The following is a 19,212-nucleotide window of genomic DNA, read 5'->3' as shown; positions in this document are numbered from 1 at the left end:
CAAAAAATTATGAATGATCTACACTGTGAATTTCTCAGACATGTCTCATTAATTAAATTATGCAAAGTTGATGTTTTCAGGCTCCTAAAACACTGCTGAAGCATATACCTGCAGCATCATCCCACCGACATGCTCAATACTGGAGGTTACCACTAGGGGCAGTACACTGAAATAGTGAAAAGGCCAATATGCCTGTCACATTGTATTTCCGGGGAATTTTTGGCAAGTCTCCGCATAAACCCCCAAAACTCATCCAATCTGTTCCCAACTGTTAAGGCACAAACCTTTGTCTCTGTTTAACAAGGAGGGAAAATCATAAAGATGTCGGTAGTTGTGGACAAGGTCCGAGAGGTGATCTTCACAAATATCCTCCACTGTGTTTAGCTCTGACCTCATGTTCATGCTCTTGTTTGCATGAGCACTAGTGTTCAAGTCAATACTGCAACTCGCAAATGCGACATGTTAACACAAGCAGCCTGCATACCAAACAAATGCTAGTAATACGTAGCAGCCACACAGATGCGTTGCTAACAGCCAGTATATCCCAACCCTTACTATGAAAGTAATTCCTGGGGATCATGTTAAAGTAGTGTTATGGTTTATTCAGCCCCAAACTGAAGAAGCTCCAGGGGTCTGTTCTTTGTTCAGTCTTATTGTAAATTATTAACTTCCCAGAACTAATGTAGCTGTACCGTTGACGTATGAAATGAGGACCAATGCAGCGTCTACATGTCTTTGAAAGAGGACATCACAGGCCTGACATTTCTATGCTGTATTAGCCCTTTTGTCCACCAGGAGGCAGCACTTTAACCTGCCTTTCGTGTATTTCTCCTCTTCCTCAGCAACCAAATGCGTCACATTGTCATAAACTTTTTATATTGGTTTATGTGATGCATTTTACTTTTAATAGGAAAGAAAATGCTAGATTTTTTTAAGTTTTTTTTCTTTTAATTTTTTTTTTACTTTCTTGCGAGCACTTTCCTTAGAACTGGACTTTTTTCACATTTCTTTGTGCACCGAATGTGAATGTAATGAACACAAAAAACATTTTAGACATTTTTTATTATAACTCTGGTTTTACTGGTCTATCAACATAATTTAAAAAGTGGTATATAAAGTGGAGATTCAGTCAGTCAAAGCAGCATTTGAATGTTATATTTAGTTAAAATTAAATGGAATATTTTGAGCTTAAAGCAGCCTCTTTGCCGGTGTTTTTTACAAAAACAATCTTTTCTCTCTTTCTGTTTCAAGGGATCGGGATGATATCAGGACGACCTGATGATAATCTCAAGTATCTTCTGAATAGCTCCTTCAGCCACAGCCTCATTGACACAAGCTTCAGTGTCTTAGAAACCTTAAGAGTGTCAAACAAATTAAATGCAAGAGCCAATTACAAGTTTGAGGCCTCTAGTCCGCTAGGTCTGCACACCTCACTCTACTACTCTGCTCAGTCAACTTCCACTCCAGATTCAGATGAAGTCTCAGGAGACGGCACTGTGGATGGACTACTTAAGTTTGGCTCATTCCACACTAATACGTCTTACACTCACAGCTACAACCTACGTCCACTGGATCGAGAAGGCAGAGGAGAGTCCACCATGCACTTTGATTCTCCATTCATCCAGTTTCACAACATGATCCAAGGAGCCTATGCAAACTCTGAGTTGAATGTCATATCTAAAACCACTGCCATGAGGGACATCTTCAAGCATGTGGCAGAGCTCAAGTATAAAGATGCACAACTGACGTTAAAGTGCAACGCTGTCGGCACAGTCATGGATAAATCATTAAATAACAAAGTTGAGCTTGGTGTATCAAGCCAAATGTCCATCCTTAGAATCGAATCCCAGGCGGACGATGACACAAATAGGATATACTCGCTTATAACTGGATCCCTGGATTCAAACGGGCTCGAGGTGAACTCTGAGGGCTCCCTCACCTTTGACGCAGGTCGTGCATTGCATAAAGCTACTGTAAGAGCTGGAAGAGATGGTCTAACCTTTGGTGGAACAAACAACATCCAGTGCAGCCCTGTCACCATGGAGAACATCTTCAATGGTGCCATAGACATCAACGGAGCATCGTTGTCTTCCACCACCAAGGCGATGGCAGAGGAGAGCAGAGGACAGCTGAACATTGAGGGTAAAATCACAGCCTCTGAAGCCTCTTTGAACGGTGAACTCAAGGGCCACTCCTATGATGCAACCACAACAAACATCATGAATATTGTATTAAACAGAAGAGCTCTGACTTTTAATGGTAACACAAAGGGAACTCTGAGGCAAATAAAAACAGAAAGCAGTCACACACTCATCCTGACTTTGTGGACATTTGACCTCAAATCCAACACTGACAACTTCATCTGTGATGATATTTACTACAAACAACACACTAAAATTAATATGAAGCCATTTGTTATGGCTCTCGACATGACCAATGACCTCAAGCTTTATGACCTCAGTATGAACAACGAAGGCCACTTGAAGCTTGAGCCAGTTAAGGCGGATCTCAGTGGAAGTGTGATGGGAGCCTACGGAGACAAACACAACATCAAACATACCTATGAACTCACCTATAATGAGATGGCTGGCTCAGTGAAATACAGTACATCTGGAACTGTAATGGATGCCCAGTTAAGCCACAACTGTGAACTTGAATTTGCTGGACTTTCTTCAACATCAAAATGTGACGCGCGTTTAAATTCTGAACCTCTACGCTTTAATGGTTCCGTTCGCACCATGGCGCTGCCTTTCAGTCTGAACATTGATGCTCTTGTGAGCAGTGATGGAAAAGTAAATTTACTTGGAAAGCACACTGGACAGCTGTACAGCAAGTTGTTGGTTAAAGCTGCACCTCTTGCTCTTGCATGTTCACACGAGTGCCGAGTCTCAACAACACATACACTTCCAAGTGGGGAGTCTTCCACTAGTTTGGAAAACAAATTTGAGGGTCTACTGACTCCAAAGGACCAATCTTTGGATTGGAAAGTCAACTCCAAAATGAACAACCATGGTTATGAACAGGACTTGAGTGCTTATAATGGCCCTGAAAAGGCTGGAATTGAGTTTTCAGGAGTAATGCAAACAGACATTGTCAGCAGATACAAGAGATCAACACCAGAAACAGAAAAATTCAGTGTGGCTGGTTTTCTAAAGTATGACAAGAACAGTAACTGTCACATTATTGAGATCCCATTCATTGAGAGCATCCCTGTTGCTTTTGAGCAGCTAAAGAGCACACTTGTGCAAGCCTTAGAGTCCTTCCAACAGTTCATCCACAATTTAAACATAAATCAGCTAATCAAAGACTTCAGAGACAACATTGATCAGGTCCCAATTCACGTGAAGAACTTTATGCAAATAATGGACTTAGAAAACAAGGTGAATCAAGTAAAAGATAAATTGGATTATTTCATTGCTGAATTTGCTGTAACGATGGGAGATTTTGAGCTTGCAATGGAGAATCTGAGACAGAATGTGGAAGCTACGGTAATGGACATAGTTACCAAAGTTCGAGACCTCATCTCTACAGTGGAGGAACATATAAAAGCAGGACATCTCGCCGACAAGATCACCAATGTACTTACATATATTGGAGCTCAGCTTCAGGCCTTTGAAGAGAAGTATAAAATCAAGCAGTCATTTGTCAGAGCGCTTATTGTCTTGGAGGACGTCATCAGACAAATTGACTTACAGAAACTTAAGGAAAGCAGCGTCGCATTCCTGCAAGAACTTGATTCTAAATATGGGATCATGGAGACGATCAAAGAGAAACTGTCTGAGCTGAAACAGGTGATCCAGGACCTCAGTCCCAACCAGCTTTTAGAAGATGTGAAGAATTACCTCCTCTCATTCGACTGGGCTTCTTACATTGAGCAGCTTTCCTATCAAATCCCAGCCTCAGAGATTGCAAAAGTGTTGGAATCAATGAAAGACGTCATTGTCAATTGGATTGACGAATATGAAATCCCCCAAAAAATTAATGCAGTTATCGACTACTTCAAGGCTTTCATTTTAAAACATGAACTTGACATTATTTCCAAAGATTTAATGGATCAGGCAGTGACTCTTGTCAAGGAATTTAAAATCGAGGAGACTGTCCAGTCAGTGGTAGACGCTTTAAAATCAATCAAATTTGAATTTGTTTATGATAAAATTATTAAATTTTTGCACACTGTGAAAAATCAACTCCAGGCAATCGACTTTAAGAAAAGCATTGGTGACATTAATGAGCATATTTCTTCAACACTTGAGTTAATGAAGGAATTTGACTACAATGCATTTGTTGATGAGACTAATGTGAAGATTGCCCAGCTAACAAAATATATCAATGATGAGATAGAGAAGTATGAGATTGTGCAAAAGATTGAGGCTCTCAGGGAGTTTTTCAGAGAAATCCAAAACTCCATCTTTAAGTATCTGGATGAACTAAAAAACACCAAAGTGGCCGATGCTCTAAAAAAACTGAAAGAAGTGATCGATACTGCATTTTATAATGACATCAAACTCAAAATGCAGGACATCCTTGAGGACATGAGGCAAAGAATTCTTGACATGGATATCAGAAATGAAATTTACATCCACCTGCAGAGAATAAGTGAATCCTACAGCAATATAGTTGCCTACATTTCTGCACAGTTTACCCAGCTGATGGAAAAAATCAGTGAAATGGCCAATAACAACAAGATCATCAACCAGATTAAACAAGCTGTAAATGGAGTTTTGGATGAACTACAACGAGCTGAGATTGAATTTCCCACTTTTACCGTCCCTCTCACTGACCTGGAAATACCAGCGTTTACAATCAACCTGAACAAACTGAAGGACATACAAATCCCAGCTCAAATATCTGTTCCTGAATTTACCATCCTCGACTCGTACACAATTCCTGCCTTTACTATAGACTTTGAAGAGCTTAAAGCTAAAATAGTTGCAATCATAGATGACATTAAAGCATTTGAGATCCAAACTCCTGACCCAGTGGAAATCTTTGGTGACCTGAAAGTCCTCTACCTATTTAAATTGCCAGACCTCACCCTTCCAGAAATAACTCTTTTAGAAATAAAATTCCCAGCCATCAGCATTCCCAAATTAAACATGGAGGACTTTGAAATCACAATGCTTTCAATTCCAGACATAACGCTTCCAGAAATTCCCAGTGACGTTTGCATTCCAGCTTTTGGAAAACTGCATGGAGAATTTACCATCACCTCCCCACAGTACACTCTTGTAACTACAGGGAAAATTGAAAACTCAACATCCACTCTGAAAAACCCACAGTTCACAGCCACCATTGCCTCCCATGCTAAATCACCCATTGAGCCTCTGGAATTCACTTTTGAAGCCAATGCTCAGCTGGAAGCTCCCAAAATGAAGAAGCTGCTCTTCAAAGAGACAGTGAAGGCGACACACATGGCCTTCGCCATCAATCATGAAGGATCACTGACATTCACTGGCTCCTCAGTTGAGGCTTCTGCCAAAACTACCGCCAAGGCCACAACCCAAATGTACACAGCAGATCTGACCAGCAACATGGCCCTTTCTTTACAGAATGGATTACATTCAACGATAGCAACAACCTACAGCCACAACTTGGACATCCCATCAATGGAAACTTCTAGTCAGGTGTCTATTAAACATAACATAGCAGCCTCAAAGGAATCTGGTAAAATTACTGTGACCGGCCAAACTAATAGTAATGGAAAGTGGTCTGTTAAAGACTATTCTGATGAAGGTACACACAAAAGCAACATAGAATTCACTGTTGACTTCAGCACTGCAAAGCTGACTTTTGAAGGAGAAACAGGCTGTAAGGCCCTAAAAATGAAGCAAACACTGTTTGCCGAGTCTGTGATCTTAAGCCACATCATTGTAGACGCAACATGTGAAACGGAAACTCCGTCCATCAAGAAGAGTATTATGGTTCTGAATGGAGAGGCTCATATTGGAGACTTGAAAGCTGTGCTGACAGCCTCTCATAGCGCTGAATTCACTGAAAGTCTGACAGGATCTGTTTCTAATTTGCTTGAATTTAAGGCCCATCCATTTGAGATTATCCTTGATGTTAAAAATAAAGTTACCTCCAAACTTTTCTTCCCCCTAAAGCTCACCGGTAAGGTGGATCTCCAGTATGATTACGGTGTTGTACTGAACTCTGAGAAACAACGTGCCTTTTGGGTTGGTTCAGCCAGATTCAACCAGTACAAGTACAGCCACAACATCACAGCTGAAAACAACGAAATGAACATACTCTTCCACTCTTCTGTCAGCGGAGAAGCTAATTTGGACTTTCTGACTATTCCTCTCTCTATTCCAGAAATGACCATACCTCATCTTGAAACGAAGACTCCTGAGGTCACAGACTTTTCTCTGTGGGAACATACTGGATTAAAATCCTTGCTTATTACTCCTCAACAGTCATTCGACATGAACCTGAAGCTTCAATACAGCAAGAACCCCGATATGCACAGCTTTGAGTTGCACCTTGAACCAATCTACAATGCAATAAGTGACAATGCCAAAATATTACAGATTCAGTTTGAGGTGTACAGAGACAAAGTAGTTGCATTTTTAAAAGATTCATACAATGAAGCAAAATCACAGTACATCAAACACAAAATAGACACGTCTAGCTTGCCTCCTAGGATCTTCAGAGTCCCTGGATACACAATACCAGTTCTGAACATACAGGTATCTTCTTTCAGTGCCGAGATGCCGGCCTTTACTTACTTTGTACCCAAGGAGGTCAGCACACCAAGCTTCAAAGTTCCAGCGCTTGGTTTCTCTGTGCCATCCTACACACTTGTGCTGCCTTCTCTGAGGTTACCAGTCCTTCATGTTCCAGACACGTTAAGTGAAATAAGGCTGCCTGCTTTCACTCTACCAGCCGTTCAGGACAACATCGTGATCCCAGCAATAGGCAACATAACCTGTGACTTCTCCTTCAAATCCACAGTGATCACTCTAAGTGCTAATGCTGGCTTTTACAATGAGTCGGACATTGTTGCACGCTTTGGTGCCTCTTCAGTGTCTGTGTTTGACACTTTGAATGGAAAAATCGATGGCACCACTAGTTTGACAAGAACAAGGGGTCTAAAACTTGCAACCATTGTGTCCTTGGAGCATAAATATATAGAAGCAAATCATGAATGTGCTGTTAGTCTCAACAAGAGGAGCCTGGAAGCTTCTATAGCCAATAGTGCAAAGATAGATTTGCCTTTCCTCAAACTAGAATTCAGTCAAGAGCTCACAGGCAATACTAAGACAAAGCCAAACGTTTCCTCCAAGAAAAAACTGAGGTACATGTTTAATATTCCTCTGGTTGAATCAGTAGGCAAAGGAAACCTTGACATAAACTGGGAACTCGAAACTCTTTTGTCTCATGTATCCCTGGAGATGTCTACCGAAGGAAAGTCAGACATAACAATCATGGACAACAACTTCGTTGGAGATCTGTTGAATAGAGCAAATTTCTATCTTAATGCTAACAGCCTGCGTTCAACAGCTACGACTGCCTTGAAAGTAAACATGGACGAACAGGAGAAACAAAAACGGAGCTCAGATAACAACTTCCTGTTTGATTTGGACAACAACCTGGCTCTTGAGGTTTCATTGCGGCGGGTGTTTGCAACATTTGATTACACAAGCAATAACATTGTAGATTTGGCATCTTTGGAAACAAATGGAAAACACTTGTTTAAGGGAGAACTAGATTTTGTTCCTTTAACAGCCTTTAGGACCACGCTGATGACTGAGGCTAGTCAGATGAGTGGTTTGGGTAATGCTGAGATCGTTCACAACATCAACCTAGCCATTGGCTATGAGAAGCAGACCTTTTCCTGGACTGGAAAGGAACAACTGGGATCTTTCACCCAAGCTTGTGATTTGTCCTTTTCCAACGATGAATCTGAGATCCGTATGGACTTGGCTGGATCGGTGGAGGGTCATCTGGCATTCTTGAAGTCAATCCAACTTCCTGTTTATCAGAGATTCATGTGGGATGTGCTCAAATTTGATGAGGTCACAAGGATGGACAACTTGCAATCCTTTAAGATCTCCTCCAGTGTTGTATACACAAAAAGCATGGATGGCTATGATTACGCAATTCCAACTAAACTATTTGAAAATGGAGTCACTTTTAGCATCCCTGAGATAAGCATTGCAATGCCTTCTTGGGTAAAAGAGATTCCTCAGACAATCAAGAATATAGATATGCGTTTTGAAAACGTTGATGTTCCGGACCATCTTACTCTTCCTCCTGAAATCTCAGTCCCAGCCTTCGAGGTGCCTTTTACCAACTTACATGTGGAGTCATTTACAGTCGATCCAAAGAACCTTGACATCCCTGAAGTGATCACCACAAAGGCTTTTGACATCATGCTTCCCGGCATCCCTGTGATATCAGTGCCCAGTTACGACATTAACACGAAACACCTGCAGGGTAAAATGTCATTCCTGTTATTCAAAATCCCACAATATGAGATCACGATGTCCTCTTTCATGCTACCAACATCCTTCACCATTGGAGAGCACACCATCAGTCTGAATGACATCACAAACCAGATTTCAAACTTCCAATTCCCAAACATCATTATCCCGGAGCAAAAGATTGAAATCCCTGAAACAGCCCTGTACCTACCCTCTAGTGTATTCATCCCAACTTTTGGAGCCCTCAGTGCCACTCTGAATGTTTCCACCCCAATTTATAATGTGTCAACATCTACTAATATGGAGAAGAAGAACTCTAACCTCATAACTTCGCTCTATTCCTTCTGTACTTCCACCATGATCTTCCTGGAATATGAACTCACAGGTGAGACTAGTACACTCAGCTTTATCTGCATGACATGTTGCAGTGAAAACATTCAGCTCATATCATATTCCGTCTCTTTGTTTTTCCTCAGCTAAAGCAACCCTTGGATACGATAATGAAGTGCTTAATCTGAATGGGAACTGTAAATTGGCTCATAGTGACATAAATGTCGACTGGCAACACATACTGACACGTAGCTTGAGGTAAGAGTGTGTTTGGAATTTTGTACTGGCAATGTTGTCTTTTTTCATTTAATCTCATTTGTTTAACTTTTTATTATTTGTCTAATATTCTGTTTTTGCCTGAAACATCTTTGACTTGCTGATGTACTTTTGGAAATAAACCTCAGTTCATTTGTTTTCTACATCCAGTATATTACACACCAAATAACTCCCCTCAACAAATACACTAAGAGCCCTTTTCTTTAAATACTTAATTAACCTTCTTGGACATTTTTTAGGCAAGGCAAGGCAAGGCAGTTTATTTGTATAGCACATTTCATGTACAGGACAATTCAAAGTGCTTTACATAAAACAAAGACATTACAGATATTTAGAATAGTAAAAGGCATCAACACATAATCAACACATAATCACAATAAAATAATAAATTACATTAAAATGATTAAAAGCAAGATAAGTTAAAAAAAAAAAGTTACCGTGCAGATTTCATGCATAGGCGCATGAGAAAAGAAAAGTTTTTAACCTGGATTTAAAAATGTCTACATTTGGGGAAAGTTTAATCTCCACTGACAGTTTGTTCCATTTGTTTGCAGCATAACAGCTAAATGCTGCTTCTCCATGTTTAGTCTGGACTCTGGCCTGGACTAGTTGACCAGAGTCTTTGGATCTAAGAGCTCTGCTAGGTTTATATTCTCTGAACATATCACAGATGTATTCTGGGCCTAAACCATTCTGGGATTTGTAAATGATCAGAAGGGTTTTAAAATCTATTCTGTGACTGACTGGAAGCCAGTGTAAAGATTTTAAAACTGGTGTGATGTGTTCAGATCTCTTAGTCCTGGTTAAAACTCTAGCAGCAGCATCTGGATGAGCTGCAGATGTTTAATGCTCTTTTTAGGAAGTCCTGTTAAAAGACCATTACAGTAATCCAGTCTACTGGAGATGAATGCATGGATGAGTTTCTCTTGGTCTTTCTGGGAGACTAAACTTTTAATTCTGTTGATGTTTCTGAGCTGGTAAAAAGCTGTCTTAGTGACAGCTTTGATATGGCTGCTGAAAGTCAGATCTGAGTCTATCAACACTCCCAGGTTACGAACTTGGTTGGTAATTTTAAGAGCCCGAGTCTCCAGGTGTTTGCCAATGCTGACCCTCTTCTCTTTGCTACCAAACAGAATAATCTCAGTTTTGTCTTCATTTAATTGTAGGAAATTCTCCCTCATCCAGGTGTTTATTTGCTCCAGACACTGACACATTAAGTCTATTGGACTGCAGTCATCTGGTGACAGAGACACATAAAGTTGTGTATCATCTGCATAACTTTGATAACTAATGCTATAGTTTTGTAATATTTTACCCAAAGGGAGCATATACAAGTTGAACAGAAGAGGTCCAAGGACTGACCCCTGGGGGACTCCACAAGTCATGGCCACTCGCTCGGATTCATAGCTGCCGATCGTAACAAAATAACTCCGGCCTTCTAAATAGGACCTGAACCAGTTAAGGACCGCTCCAGAAAGTCCAACCCAGTTTTCCAGCCTGTGCAACAGGATTCTGTGATCTACAGTATCAAACGCAGCACTGAGATCCAACAGAACCAGGACTGATACTTGACCAGAATCGGTATTCAACCTAATGTCATTTAACACTTTGACCAGAGCTGTTTCAGTGCTGTGATGAGGTCGGAAGCCGGACTGAAATTTATCAAGATTTCCACTTTCATTTAAAAAGTCATGAAGCTGGTGAAATACAACTTTTTCAATAATCTTGGAAATAAAAGAGAGGTTAGAGACAGGTCTATAGTTGTTCATTATAGAGGCGTCTAGAGTCCTTTTCTTTAGGAGTGGCTTAATAGCAGCTATCTTTAGTGACTTGGGAAAAATGCCTGATGCCAGTGAGCTGTTAACTATCAGTAGGAGATCACTTTCTACTGAGGTAAAAACTGTTTTTAAAAAGTCGGATGGTATCATGTCCAGAGTGCATGTTGTTGATTTCAAATGCCAAACTGTTTCTTGTAGGACTTTTAAATTCACCATTTTAAATTGTGACATGACATCAGAATTATTTCCGGGTTTTAGACACAGACTAATTTTCTTGTTTGACTGTGTGGAATTAATATTTTGCCTAATTGTTTTAATTTTTTGGCTAAAAAAGTTTGCAAATTGGTTGCATTTCTCAGTGGAAAGGAGCTCTGGGCTTATCTGTTTAGGAGGATTTGTAAGTTTTTCAATCATAGCAAACAGAGTGCGAGAATTGTTGACATTCCTGTTAATCATTTCAGATAAATGCAGCTCTCTGGCCTTGCACAACTCATTGTTATAGTTACGCAGGCTTTGTTTGTACAGCTCATAGTAAATTTGAAGTTTATTTTTCTGCCATTTCCGCTCAGTTTTTCTGCATTCTCTTTTTAGCCTGGTAACCACAGTGGTGTTTTTCCATGGTGTTTTCTGTTTGCTCAAGTTGCTCTTGATTCTTATCGGTGCAACAGCATCCATTACATTCAAGATTTTCAGATTGAAATTATCCAGGAGTCTATCAACTGACTCTGCACTGGTTGTTGGTAACATAGCTATGGCCTCCACAAACTTAGCACTTGTTCTTTCATTAATGTACCTCTTCCTAACGGAGAAGCAGGTTGGTTGAACATTCTGAGTGATCAGTAAATCAAACAAAATACAAAAATGGTCAGACAAGGCCAAGTCAGTGACCGCAACAGAAGAAATATCAACACCCTTTGAAATAACCAGGTCCAGAATGTGACCTCGAATGTGGGTCGGTTGTTTAACATGTTGCCACAAACCAAACATGTCCAATATGGAACAAAATTCCTTGACATTTTAATGCGTATTGTATATAAATATCTTTAAAAAAAGGGGGTTATTTGGTGAATTTTGGTGTACTCTGAGCAAATTTACTCCTGGGTAGGGATTGACAAACAAAATGGAATTACTGTTTTAATTATCTTCAATTTTTCTTGAGAAGTAGATGAGAACGTAGTACGAGAAATAAGGAAATTCATGGTTGGATCATTATTTTTCCCCTCTAATAATACCAGCTGGTGTTGTATTATACCTACATGGCTGGAAAGCCTGATTAGTCACCGTTACGAGGTACAACATGTAGGGATGGTTCTTCTGTGGAAAATGTGCCCCAAAAATGTAACAGAATTCCCTACAATATTCTTCTCTTGGTGCATGATACTAACAAGTTATGGCTTGTTGTACAGATGACTAAAGGCACATTTATGCTCGATGCAGACGAATGAACAGTTTAGTCCGTCTTCTGCGTCGGTTACATGCATAATTTGGTCCGTTTTCAGGGAGCTTAGCCATCTGTCGCTTGATGCAGAAGATGGAGCAATTCCACCGGAAATCACGGGGGAAGTGCAGTGCTGACAAACAAACTAGAGAAGAAGACGAAGATCAGGAAGACAACAAAAAAACAGAAAAATGATGACGAGGACAGCTGTAGAGATTGTGCCAGCTTTTGAATAAATTTTGCATGTATAACTTTATAGCAATGCATTACCACTGCCCAATGTTGTCTCTGCTCTACAGTCATTTAGCAGACACTTTTTCCAAAGCGACTTGCGTCTGAGAGAAAAAACACCCTAAGCAAGAAATCAACCAGGAGAGACGTCATCATTAAGTGGTAGTCACACTGCTGGGAGTCCAGTTGGATCCAAGTGCTGTCGTGTAGCACTGGAGGCAGTGCTTTTTTCCCCTCCCTACAACAGTCCTTTGATAATTACGAGACCGTGATTTCATCACACAACATCATCTTTGGAGTAAGTGCATGCGGCTTATTCAGCTGGACAAATCTTTGTAACTCGTTCCAACGAGTAGAAGAGTTAAGCTAAGTGTGGAAATGCTCCTTAAACAGCTGAGTCTTTACTTGCTCTTACAAGTGTATAAAGACTCTGCAGATCGGACAGAGTTGGGTAGATCGTTCCACCAGAGGAAAAGAGTCTGAAACTGACGTCGGCTCGCGGGAGTGAACTCTGAACTTAGCTCTGCTCACTAGTGGAAGAGTTGACCTAACAACCATGGCAACACAAAAGACACATGGAAGTGTGAGGATGATGACGTATGAAATGGACGTAGCTATTTAAGCATGTAAGGGAGCATAAATGGGCCTTAATCAGGCTTTCTCACCATGTAAAATACAACACCAGTTGGTATTAAAGGGGAGAAATTATCCACCAAAAGCAAATTTTCTTACTTTTTGTACTAATTCTACATTGGATATAATTTAATTTAGCCATTTAGGTGGCTCAGATTCATAATCTGACCTTTTTTCCCCCAGTTTTTCGGATTCTGGTTGTGATAAATAAGAGTATTTTGTTTTTATTTTATTTTATTTTTCTTCTTTCCAGCCTTCTGCTCTATTCTTGGATTGAAACACTCAGCATTCAAATATTAGCATTGCAGGATAAATCTGACTCTTCTTTTTTCAGAACAAAGCGCCAAGTCTCTCGAGGTGATTCAACAAACCAGTAAGTCTTTTTTTTTTTTATTAGACTGTCTTTCTGCTTATTTACGACGTTTTCACAACAGTGACATCAAATGATTTTAGGAGAATATTTCTTCCAATGACAGTTTCTTTGTTTTAAAGGGAGTCTCGTCACACTCTCAACATTGACGTCACCAGCCGATCATTCGCTGATGTCAGTTTCCGCTTTGCTTCCCGCAAAGATGGCATCACTGCATCGATATTGTCTCCATCAGCTGGTTTCCTTGGGTTGCATCTTCAGCGGAGGTCTCCTTCACAGCTGGTTGGAAAACTCTTCAGCCGCTACATGGTAAGACGTTGTTTAATCTTTTGTTAGCTTAGCCTAAAAGTCATAACCAATATGTGAAAACCCGTGTCCATCCTCACTGCTTCCACAGAAATGAAGAGAATCAGTAGTTGTTAGGAACTGATAATCAGTATACTGATTCATTGATCATCAGTCTGAACCTCCTCTACAAAAGCAGGAGTTTTGTCAGTTTGCTAAAAGAGTTGATCTTAGAGAAGCATCTGTTTTCTGCCCATCAGTATGTGAAGGGTTATAAGATCATTTCCGAACTATCCGGAGTCCATCATGGAGAGAAAGATTTTTCACAAGACAGCCGCCAAACTTTCCAGGAGTTCCCAGCAAGTTCAGTCCAGAGTCAGACCGTGTGATTCTCAGAGAAACAAAACACCCAAGAGCTGCATCTCAGACTCTCCAGGCCTCAGTCAGTTAGTTCATGACAGTCCAGTAAGAAAAACACTGAACCAGTATGGCTTGTTTGGAGGGATTGCAGGAGAAAACCTCTTCTCTCTGAAAGACCATGGCAGCTCGGCTTGGGAATAACGTCTGTTCAGACTCCTCAGTGAGAGAGTGTAATATGTTGTGTTGTATTTGAACTTGTTTAATCTCATTTTTATGTCGTAATGTCTAAAAATCTGAGACTTGGACAAACTGTGTAGTTTCTGAGTCATCACTCTAACTGCTGTCCTTTATTCCTTCCCTCCTCTTCAGTCCACTCCTGATAAGGACACTAATGTTTTCACTGCAAAAGCATCGCTGAGAAACTCAGAGAAGTTGGTCCTTCAGACGTCGTGGAATTGGGGCTTCTTCAATGACCTGACCGAGGGCGTCAAGAACAAAATCCCTGCAATGACCAATGCTGTGCTTGTGTGCATTAACAAATATCACACCGCACACTTTGGCTTCGATCTGAACCGTGGCAGCATGAAATTAAAGAGCTCAGTTTCTAATGTCATAGAGAGGGCCTTTCACAAGGTTTCTATGTATTTTACTGCACTGCGGGATGTTGTTCAAATCCTCGCTCGTCAAGGGAAGGATATATACAGCAAGGCTTCGGATGTCCTTATGTCCATGAATGTGCAGGATCTCACAGACATGGCAGTCCACCAGCTGAAGCAGGTCATTAATTACACCCATGATAGAATTAAAGTCTTAGTAGATGCAGTCACACAAATCTTAAGTGGCAGAAAGTTTACCGTTCCTGGATCAGACAGGAAGCTCACCATCATGGAGATGTTTCAGAGAGCTCAGCGGTCCATTTCAAAAGCTACAGACCGGGCTATCCAACGGTTCTTCACCCTCATGGGGAAGATTTCTGCATTCATCAGGAACACTGAGTTCACCATACTGGGAACTGATGTCGTTGTAAATGGAGATGAGATCATGGATAAGCTGCAGTCGTTCCTAGAATCTGCATATGGTAAAATTCAAGTTTCCATGAGAGAAGGGGTCAGTTTGCTTTACAAGGCAGTCAACGGCGTTTTCCAGATAATCGCAGAGAAAGCCGAAGAGCTCCTCACCTACCTCAAGGATAAAAACTTGGAGATGACTCCAACGGTCGATAACGTTTATGCTGAGGTTGTGCAGTCCTCGCGGCAGCACTCAGAGGAAGCAAAGAGATGCGTGGCTGAGTACAAAGACCTGGTCAAGCTGAAGATCCACCAGGTTTATAATTCTGTAAATGTGGAGCTCGTTAACAGCAGAACCAAAGAGTTCATCAGCATTTTACAGTCTAATCTGTCTGAAGCATTTACTGATAGCGTAGATCTGATGAAACGGGCATCTCAGAGCACAGCTCCGTACGTTAGAGTCAGCAACGAGAAGGTGGACGTTGAAATTCCTTTACCGTTCCTTTGGAAATCCTTCAGCGAGTGGCCGACTCAGTTCAGACAGTAAAGTCAGCCTCGGCTTCCTGAGCGCGCCCGTTCTGGCTGCAAGATGTTCAGTCACGCATGTCTGAGTTTAATGACTTTTCATTTGATGTCAGTTTATAAAAAAAGTTTAAAAGTTGTTTTAATTTAATTAAAAAACACACTTTTTTTTCGGGTTGGCTGATTTCTATAGTTTTACAACCCACCAGAGTCTCACATGTATGTTGTTGTTTATTGATGGTATTTCATTAAAGACTCATTTCTGTCTGTCACAGCTTCATTATTTCCTATAAGAACAGAACAGAAAACATTGAACACCCATGAAAGAGTAAAAGAAAATGAAGAATCATTGTTTAGCAGCAGGTTGTTCTTCTTCATCACCCTGTACATTCATCACATGAGAAAAAATAAATAAATACTGTGCCACGCTGACATAAATAAGACTATTGAACAAGGACTTAGCTTTGATAACATGATATTGAAAACAAATGTCTATCCGGCTAAATAAAATTTAAATAAACACATGATATTGGAAAAATGTGAAATCTGAACAAGCAGATTTTTATCATTCAAAATATTCTAGTGAGGGATGGGAAATCCACTGCTTAAAAGTCTTTAACTGGAAGAAACCTTAAAGAAAATGTGACCATTAACGCTTAAAACAGCAGCCCTGAACGCTATCGCTTATTTTGTCAGCAGTTTCTCAGGAGCGGTAGTGTGTAACTCTGTGGGGTAAATTGTACTGGATAGCTTACCCTTTAGGTAACTGGTTCCCAACCTTTTTTCCTTGGGGACGCCCTTCGTGCAAATACTAAAAAGCCAAGGATCCCTTGCCGCACCCCATGCTGAAGCCAAGCTGGCTTTATGCTTTCAAAAGTGAGATTATTACTATAAATTATGTGTTCTGGTTGAGTCCTGTCCTTCGATAAAGCCAAAATTAAATCAACAACATATAGCCTTACTTTTATTTCTTAAAATAGGGACAATGTGTGGACATTAGTCACAATAGTTCTGAATGTTCAAAGCCTCAGGGACCCCCTGTGCTTTTTAGGGGGTCCCTGAGGCAAACCTCAGGTTGGGAACCACTGCTTTAGTTGCTCTATGGGGTTTTCCAAGTATGTATAGCCCATCCAGGAGGTTTAAAACCCAGCCACAAAATATTCAGAGACTCTATAGTAAATCCACAGTGATCCATGATAACAGCATTATTTATCACATTTCATCATAAAAACATCACTATCCTTACTATGTTGCTAAGAGACCTCTATTTAGACCTGGACATGATGACGAAGCCACTTCCTGTCAGACTTTCCACCAATCAGAGAGCTTAGATTGACGGCGATGCACGGTGGTGCCACAAAGCAGCTGAGCTGGAGTTGGTTTAGTGAGGATAGCAGGTAAATAGTAGCAGGAATAACTGGAAATGAGGAAAAAGTGGAAACATGGAAATAGTTTCTGTTGTGTCTTTGTTTCAATAACAATATTTTTTCTCCTGAAAGCCAAGACTAGAGAGAACGATGAGATGAGAAAAGGTTTGGTCACTGTTGATCTGTATGGCTGGGGTTTGGTGTCTTACTCAATGACACCTCGACATGAGCTCAACAGGCCGAGGATCAAACTGGCAACCCTCAGGCTACATGACGAATGGTCCCACTACTGGTCAGTAGGTGCTGACCACCTCAAGTCCTCCCCATTGATGGTGACAGGTTGACGGGAAGGCTTCCTGCCAAAGTCAATGATCATTTCATTGGTTTTTGATGTATTTAGACTCAGACCACGGTCCCTGCTCCAGGGGGTGAATCCAGCAATAAGTTGCCTGTAGGAAGTAGCCTAGTGTTACTCACCAAAGTCTGTGAAACACACTTTCCCAGCCGAACATACTGTGACCTCTGAGTAAGATAATTATGGATCCAGGTGACAAAAAGAGGATCCACCCCCAATCTCACAAGCTTTCCCCTGAGTAACTGAAGCTGGACGGTATTAAAGCCGCTCGTAAAGTCAAAGATCATTAGTGTCACATACACCTGCTGCGTCCAAGAAGGAAAGAGACCGGTGGAGCATAAAAAGGACTGCATCACCTACCCAAAAGGCTTTACTGATATGCAAATTGTAGAGGATCTAGCACACACTTTACTTGAAGTTTGATCAGTGGGAGTAGTAGTCTCTTAAAAGTCTTCATTACAACAGATGTGAGGGCCACTGGTCTGTAGTCCTTTATCCCTGCAGGCCTTCCCACCTTGAGATCCGGGACAAGGCACAAGGTTTCCCACGGGGCAGGGACACATTCACGCATGGCACATCACTACAAGACTCGTCTACAGTTCTTGAAGAGATGCGCCAAGAGTCAATGTCACGACTTCTGAAGATTAGTTACTGTGAATTGAGGTGGAGGACTTGGGTAGAAACCCTGCTAATCATTTCAATTACTTTAAGCCACTGAAACAAACATCAGAAAACTTCTAACAGAGAAACTGAAGTAAAACCCTCACATTGATGTGAATGACAGAACACATGGTTTATTAAACATATCAACATGTAAACATTGACAAAGAAAATAAAGAAACTGAGGAACAAACCAAATAAAAGTAAATACAAGAGATGTGAAAACTGCATTAGTCAGTCTGCCAGAGTTTATCTTTGAGTGCAGGCATCTCAGACTCTGATGCTCCAGGACTGCTGTCCTGCAGGTTTTAAATGTTTCCCTGCTTCAAATTACATGTATCCAACAGTTTTTTACATTGAGTAGTAGCCGACAACAAGCTGGAGGAAATATACAAAACCTGCAGGACTTCAGGGACTGAAGTGTGAGATCCCTCCTCTACTAAACAGGTGGTGTCATACTATAATGGGTGGTGTTAAGGTGAAACAGCCAATCACACATACAGTTACCTGCTCATTGTCCTTATAGGACGGTCATGTTTCAGACATGCACCGTGTCTGTTGTGAATGTTCCATCAGAAGCTTGTTTACAGGCTCACATATGGCTGTCATCCTTCCGCAGAGGCAATATCATAGTCCATGAAGTTCTACTGAGACGTGATTATTGCTGGTTGAAAACTTCACCCAATACCCCGCCTTGATGACTTTCATAGTCAGCTATGGCAATTTTTGATGGTCTCTGAAGAGACTGTGTTTCTGTTAATTGAAAATTAACTTGTTTAGCACCTTATTAAACTATTTATATAATTTATGCATTGCATAGAAGGATTGAGAGCAGTAAGGAGTTAATTAGTTTTATTTCTATGAATGTGAACATGATAAACAAGACTCATCTGCAGTTCTTGACTAATTACAAGAGATGTGAAAACTGCATTAGTCAGTCTGCCAGAGTTTATCTTTGAGTGCAGGCATCTCAGACTCTGATGCTCCAGGACTGCTGTCCTGCAGGTTTTAGATGTTTCCCTGCTTCAAATTACATGTATCCAACAGTTTTTTACATTGAGTAGTAGCTGACAACAAGCTGGAGGAAATATACAAAACCTGCAGGACTTCAGGGACTGAAGTGTGAGATCCCTCCTCTACTAAACAGGTAGTGTCATACTATAATGGGCGGAGT

General features: G+C 40.8%; 1 protein-coding gene and 1 non-coding gene across 3 annotated transcripts in view; both read left to right on the top strand.

Moving 5' to 3' along the window:
• The window catches only part of apoba (apolipoprotein Ba), a 34,532-nt gene extending 18,408 nt beyond the window's left edge, over positions 1 to 16,124 (top strand). The window contains exons 25-30 of one of the 2 annotated variants that reach the window (XR_006008614.1): positions 1,252 to 8,811; positions 8,903 to 9,014; positions 13,447 to 13,485; positions 13,605 to 13,791; positions 14,497 to 15,739; positions 15,785 to 16,124. Coding sequence is in view for 1 of the 2 variants with exons in the window: in XM_041971431.1 (XP_041827365.1) it covers positions 1,252 to 8,811; positions 8,903 to 9,014; positions 13,447 to 13,485; positions 13,605 to 13,791; positions 14,497 to 15,681 (9,083 nt within the window). In the remaining variant the exon portion in view is untranslated. Of the gene's footprint in view, positions 1 to 1,251; positions 8,812 to 8,902; positions 9,015 to 13,446; positions 13,486 to 13,604; positions 13,792 to 14,496 lie in introns of both variants that reach the window. The other variant, XM_041971431.1, reaches the window with a different exon arrangement.
• Positions 16,125 to 18,645: 2,521 nt separating this feature from the next.
• Positions 18,646 to 18,783, top strand: LOC121631886. Its single transcript, XR_006008818.1, has one exon. It is a non-coding gene; the product is annotated as a U4 spliceosomal RNA (small nuclear RNA).
• The last annotated feature ends 429 nt before the right edge of the window (positions 18,784 to 19,212 follow it).

The sequence above is a fragment of the Melanotaenia boesemani genome, chromosome 20, assembly GCF_017639745.1.
Source record: "Melanotaenia boesemani isolate fMelBoe1 chromosome 20, fMelBoe1.pri, whole genome shotgun sequence".
Classification (NCBI taxonomy): Eukaryota; Metazoa; Chordata; class Actinopteri; order Atheriniformes; family Melanotaeniidae; genus Melanotaenia; species Melanotaenia boesemani.
Note: the sequence above shows the minus strand (reverse complement) of the source record. Positions and strands in the feature narration are given on the sequence as shown.